Genomic DNA, 6,581 nt, shown 5'->3' with positions numbered 1-6,581 from the left:
TTTTTTTTTTTTTTTTTTTTTTTTTTTAGTCTTGATATGGCATTAATAACTTTTTCCTAGGGAAAAAAGAATGGAAAATACATATCGCTTTTCAAATGCAAGTTACTAGTATATCAGTGCTACCTAGAATAATTTCCAGTGACTATAAATTTTTAAAAAGGAAATTAAAAAGACAATGACTCATTGGGAAATTCACTCATTCAATAAATATTTACAGATCATCTAAAATATGCCAACTGGTGCTCTAGGTACTAGAAATACAACCACTAACAGAGATAGACAATGTTCCCAAACAATAAAACATAACACAGTAATAAAATAAGGAAAGAAACTGGCAAGATAAACAGTGACTATGGCTACTATTTTTTAGGGGTTGTAGAAGCCTCTGAGGAAGACATTTAAAGTTGAGCTCTAAATGAAAAGAAGGAACCAGTTACTTGAAGTTCGGGACAGGGCATTACAGGTAGAGAGCAGCTAGTGTAAAGGCCTTGAACTGGGAATTTTGAGAATCAAAAAAAAAAAACCAAAAAACAAAACAAACAAAAAACCCTGGGCTGGAATACAGAGTGAGTGAGAAAACAGGAGTTGGGCACAATCATAAAATTTAGTCAGTTTTTTTTTTTTTTTTTACAAGAGAAAACAGAATATGCAATCACAAATAATCCATTAGCTTAAATAAATTTAATACATTAGTGAAAGATTTGGTTGATATGAGTAGTTAAAAGTGAATCAATCAGTAAAAGGTATTTCAAAAGGCCTAATAAATGCAAAGTTCACTGCAACAAATAAAAACTCATCTTTCAATCTTCTTTATTGATAATAATTTATTACCTGTTGCTTTCCTCCTGCGTTCATCTTTTTTATCCTTTTTATTTGTATTAACACTTTCTAGAATGGAAACTTGCTTCAGATCTTCTTCAGTGATTAAATGCACAGGATTATTTTTCATTTCCTGAAATTAAACAAATTTTTAATGGTCAAATATATATAGCATTTGAAAAGCATTAAGTAAAAGTTGCTTATATACTGTATAAATTATAAAGAACTATCAAGCTTTATTTCACAACTGCCATTCTGAGGCAATTTCTCCTTGTTAAAAATCAGTCTCTTCTGTTGTTCTTGGCTTTTTGTATGCATTACTAGACAAAATAATGAGAACGCCTATGTTATTGCCGAACTTATGGTTGGTCACTGAGCAACTCTCCTCAGCTGTTATTGGCTAATCTTACCATTGTTTATTGATACTCTCAAGTCCAGTACCACCTGGTTACTTGAGATTATAAGAAAGATAATGAAAATGACATTCCCTACCTATATAACCACACTAATTCACATAAATCTATTTTTTCCTCTGGATTCATTCTTGATTATCTCTGCTTTTTAAAAGTTGATGTTTACAACACGGAACTATTTATTTCTATGTGTAGAGATTTGTTCTTTCTTGTGGGAAAGGGTTCTATAATCTCTAGTGTCAAAAGTACATTTTCATGGTAAAAATGCTATAATTTCCTCTTTGGTTTTCTAAAGAAAAATGCTTAGAATGTTTACAGTTCATGTAATACAAATGCCTTTCTCGGAACCATTTTTTTTTGTGGTTAGACAGAATACTAAAAAAGTGATAATAATGTTTTAATTTTAGTTAATAATCATAAATAAAAATAATAATTTAATAAACTACAACAGACATTTATATGTATCCCTTTATATTTATCCTTAACATAGTAGGCATCATCATCTTTTCTTTGAAGATAAGGAAATTGGAGGTCTACTTGTCCAAAGTAATATACAGAATAAACATTTTTAAACTTAGGTTTCCTAATATCAAAGAGCTTAAAAGGAGTATAGAAAAATACAGATTACATATTTATTAAGCCTACGTGAATTTATTAGCAGTTTAAAATACAGGACTTGTTTTATCTACTCAAGCAAACTTTATAAAGAGATGGTGTTGTTAATTAGAAATATGAATTCAATAGTCATTAAGACAGACCTAGCATTGCCTCTTCTTCAAAATACTTTGATAGCAGTTGCTCTGTAAGACTAATCAATTTTGACAGAAAATTTCTATTCTCAGCTAGTTACCTATTTATATACTCTGGCTATGTAAAATTAACAAAGATCTGATAGATTTAAAAAATACATTTATTGTCCAGCACGGTGGTGCATGCCTGTAATCCCTGCGGCTCAGAAGGCTGAAGCAGGAGGCTCATTGAGTTTAAAGCCAGCCTCAGCAAAAGCAGGCTCAGTGAAACAGTTTCTAAATAAAATACAAAATAGGGCTGGGGATGTGGCTCAGTGGTTGAGTGCCCCTGAGTTCAACTGCTGGTACCATCCCCACCCCCCAAAAACACCATATATATATATATATATATATATATATATTTTGTGTGTGTACAGTACGAATACACTATACTTTTACATATCCACAGATATGTACAATTTATGTGATTTCAATTTGTAAAATTATTTTTCCAAGTTCTAATATATATTCTGATGAAACTAAAGAAAAAGAAATATGAATCTGTGAGAGGAAATAAAAAAGAATGATCTATTAAAGGGAAAATGATGTATAATTCAAAGTGTTCATTTTTGGGTAGACTGTTTATCCGATTTTTCAAAAGACATGACAGATGATTCTAATGTGAAAATACTGTTTAGAGAGATCAATGAAAGGAAACATGGTATACCTTTTCAGCTTTCTGGTGCATCAATTCACTGAATAACTCTGTACAGTCATTTATAAATTTTTCACTGACCACAACAGTGTCACTAAAGATTATAGCTGAAGCCTGTTTACTGAATGCTCTCATCACCTGCTGAAGCAATATGGCAGAATCTTCAACTGATAAAGAACTGGGAAGCAGAGGCTAGAATTACAAACAAAATAAATACAAAATGAAAATGCAATATAATACAGATAAACCATTTGTTCCATATATTATGTATATATAAATATATGTATTATATACACATTACAGTATGTATATGGTCTATGTGTATATATCATATATATAATTTTAATTTATTTATTATATGTATTATATGTATATTATTATACTTATAATATATACCCATATATTATGTATACACACATAATATATACACACTCTCTAGGTGGTTTCATAAAGTCCAGTGACTTTAGGAACAATATTTATACTGATAACTTCCCAAAATTATATTTCTGGTTTCAATACCACTTGGAGCTCTGGAATTATATATCTTACTTCCTACATCATTTCCTCACTTGTATGCCTAATAGGCATTTCAATAATGGTTCAAAACACCCAAACTTACAAGTCACACTCAGCTTCTCTCTCTTACAAATCCACAAAATATATGTCCTCTTAGCTTTTTCTACTATCTGAAATTGTCATTTTGATTAAACTTTCACCAATAAAAGTGTCCCTCCTGACAGCAGAAAAGTTGTTTGGCTGCCATACACCCAACAAGTAGAATGATGCCTCACATACAGAAAGTATTTCATAAATTTTGTTGCATGAATAGAAAATCTTGGGAACTTTCATATTCCAAATGGAATTCTGCTTTATAAAGAGGTTCTGACTCCTAACTTAAAAATAAAGAATTGACCTCTTATTTATCTTTACCTATATGTATCCTTTTAGCATAATGAAGGGCAGGTCAACATTGAACACTGAAGTAAAACACTATCAATGCCAGAGGCAGCTTATGTTAACATATTAGCAGAGATTAACAGATAAGAGATAAATAAATGCTACACAGTGCCTGATGACAGTGGTTGTTTAAGTGCATGGATAAGATGTGAAAAATCTCATTGATTTCTGTATCAGAATTGATATGAGTGTTATATTATTTACTTGTTTATTTTGAGATTCAGAAAACTCTGGATATCGATTATGGACATGTAAAAGGATATTCTTTATTTTAAAGGTTAGAAATACTTTAAGCTTAAAATAATTAAAATTATCTTTGTTGTAATAATGACTAATAAAATTGACCTTTAAAGCCAAGACTACCTTTATGTATCCTAATTTTTAAAATGGCTATCTACTAGTGAAACATGTGTCCTTGGCTTAAAGAAAAATTAAGGAAAAATAAAAAGATAAAACATACTGAAATATCAACCCATGTTCCAGAGCTGATGGCTTCCTCTACTGATGCTTCCACCTGATCCACAAGTCCTTGACCAACACAAGCTGCTTTCAAAAACAAGAGCTGTGTAGTCTTATATCTTTTCTTTATGTAGCTTACAGCATCTGGGATTCCAAGTCTGGACAAGGCATCAAATTCTGGAAATATATAACAAAGTTGGAAAGAACTGGAAATATATAACAAAGTTGGAAATCATTTACACCTTTTAGAAGTCATACAAAATGTTCCACCAATATCTATTCTTCAATCACAAAGGTACTGCATTTTACTATTTTTTAGGAATAAAACAGAAAAGAATTGCACCTTATTTCCTGCCTTATGAAAAATTTAAAACTAAAGATATGTGTACAGAAAGTGGTTCGAGTATCTTCCTGAATATCAGCTATGTCAACCCCTCTCCAATTGAAGGATCAAAGGAAGACATGAGGACTTCACAACAATGTGATCAAAAATGGGAGCAAAGGAGAAGGTATGATTTAAATTAAACTGGAATTAATTTTGCTTAATATATTTAAGAAACGGAATCTATTTTTCAAAATGTATCAGCAGACAACTTAGGACAAAGTAGTTCTTCAGTCTAATTTAAGTTAGAAAAAGATTTAACATAAAAATATACTTAAATATACAGACATTCTAGTTATTGAAGATTATCTACCTTCCTCACCACACAATCCCTATCCAGATAATCACACTTAGGAAAACTAGATATAACAAAGTTCTAATTCAATTCTGTGGTTGAAGAAGCTAAAAAGTTTGTCACAGAAGTCAAGTAAGCATAAATGAAGTCCATTATCCTAGGATATATTTAAACTGTTCATTATAGGTTTATTTATAGGTTTATTATTGAGAAATAATCTGTTATGTGGTTTGACTTGGGTTATAAAGCTGTTTTTTTAATGATATGATAGCAGAACCTGAGAAACAAAACTTAGAGTAACTTTGATGTTTCTGAAGTACTATATAACTGATACAAATGAACATTGTAAAGTGGACAGTCAATAAATATTTCTAAGATGCTGTAACTAAAAAACTGGACAGTTTCAGAGAATGTAAGATATAGTATAATTACTTTTATGAGTTTGAAATATTTGAAATTTTGTGTCATCAATATACCTAGAAGCTCAATAACAGTCAACAATAGCAAAGTACATACTAACTCCAGGGTTAGTATAAATACCCTCCAGAAATGTTTTAGCGTTAGAACAAAATTTTAGGTTTAAAGAAAATTTAAAAAGTTACCTAGATAACCATTCTGCCTGAAAAAAGAATCCACCCAAGTACTCTGTGTCCTGGAGTAGATGTCAGGGACAAACACAGCTTTGTCCTGTCTCCCACCAATTACAGTGCCTCGTAACCGTCCATTATTAACAAGTTCCTCGAGCACAGCTTAAAACAAACACATACAAATACAAATAAATCAGAACAGGTAAAATCTTAAAAATAGTAAAAAAAAAAAAAACCACTTTATCATTTCACAGTTAAACTATTCTTACCCTTTTAAAAACCAATTTGAAAGGTAAATAACAATATATTATACTTTAAATAAATAAAACTTTCCTGCCACTTACAGTTTAATACTCAGGTTGTAAATACAGGGAATTTTTGGTAACTAATATTAACATATTGAACTTTTTTATTTATTTAAAGAAAAAACTAAAATGCCATTATTTATTTCATGATTTGTTTTAAAGTGAATTATCACTTTGAAAATAGATAATATTCAACTGTTAGAGTTAGCTAGTTTAATTTCCTGATACTTAGAAAAATCAAGATAATGGAACATATTAGATCAGCAATATGAAATAAAGTTATAAAAATTTTAAATTAGTTATTACATTTACACTGTTTAAACAGAAAAACATTTCAACTATACATAAAAGAGAAGTAAGCATGCGTAAAAGGATGGATCTTGGAGTCAGACTTCCAAAGGCTAAACTTCAACTCTGACACCTATTAACTTATGACTTAATGTTCTTCTCTGTGAAATGGAACAATAACAATATCTGTCTCATAGGGCTGTAGTATTCTGCTTGAAACAGTAGCTGGCCTATAGTAAAGCAGTCAATATATATTAACTAAGTATCTTTACTACCACTACTGCCATCATAAGGACTGAGAGCAGTTTGAAAAAATGCATAGTGCTGCAATTAATACAAACTTATGCTTTTTATTTAAACAAGAAAATTTAACTAAATGTTTTGTTATTTTAACCATTAAAATCCTCTAAAAAAGATAAAAGAAGGCAGAAAGGAGCCATTTATAAATGAATTAGCCAGCTAATTAAAAGATGTCTGGCACAAAGGCTTATAAAAAATTATTGCCTTTAATATAAAAAAATTTACCAGGAACTGTGACCATCCACAGAGCAGGCCCAGCGGCCTGCTGAGGGGCAGAGCCGCCCCCCACCCCCAGCGCCTGCCAGGTAGGCGGAACGGTGACCACCGGCAGAA

The 6,581-nt window shown here is 30.8% G+C and overlaps 1 protein-coding gene across 2 annotated transcripts in view; it reads right to left on the bottom strand.

Annotated features, from left to right (window-relative positions):
• The window catches only part of Ufl1 (UFM1 specific ligase 1), a 38,318-nt gene that overhangs the window by 12,225 nt on the left and 19,512 nt on the right, over window positions 1-6,581 (bottom strand). For both annotated transcript variants that reach the window (XM_048810965.1, XM_015499431.2), the window contains exons 8-11: window positions 5,371-5,517; window positions 4,093-4,268; window positions 2,688-2,867; window positions 832-952 (exon numbers count right to left, since the gene is read on the bottom strand). In XM_048810965.1, coding sequence (XP_048666922.1) covers window positions 832-952; window positions 2,688-2,867; window positions 4,093-4,268; window positions 5,371-5,517 — 624 coding nt within the window. The remainder of the gene's footprint in view (window positions 1-831; window positions 953-2,687; window positions 2,868-4,092; window positions 4,269-5,370; window positions 5,518-6,581) is intronic.

This window comes from Marmota marmota, unplaced genomic scaffold (genome assembly GCF_001458135.2).
Source record: "Marmota marmota marmota unplaced genomic scaffold, marMar, whole genome shotgun sequence".
NCBI classification, from domain to species: Eukaryota; Metazoa; Chordata; class Mammalia; order Rodentia; family Sciuridae; genus Marmota; species Marmota marmota.
Note: the sequence above shows the minus strand (reverse complement) of the source record. Positions and strands in the feature narration are given on the sequence as shown.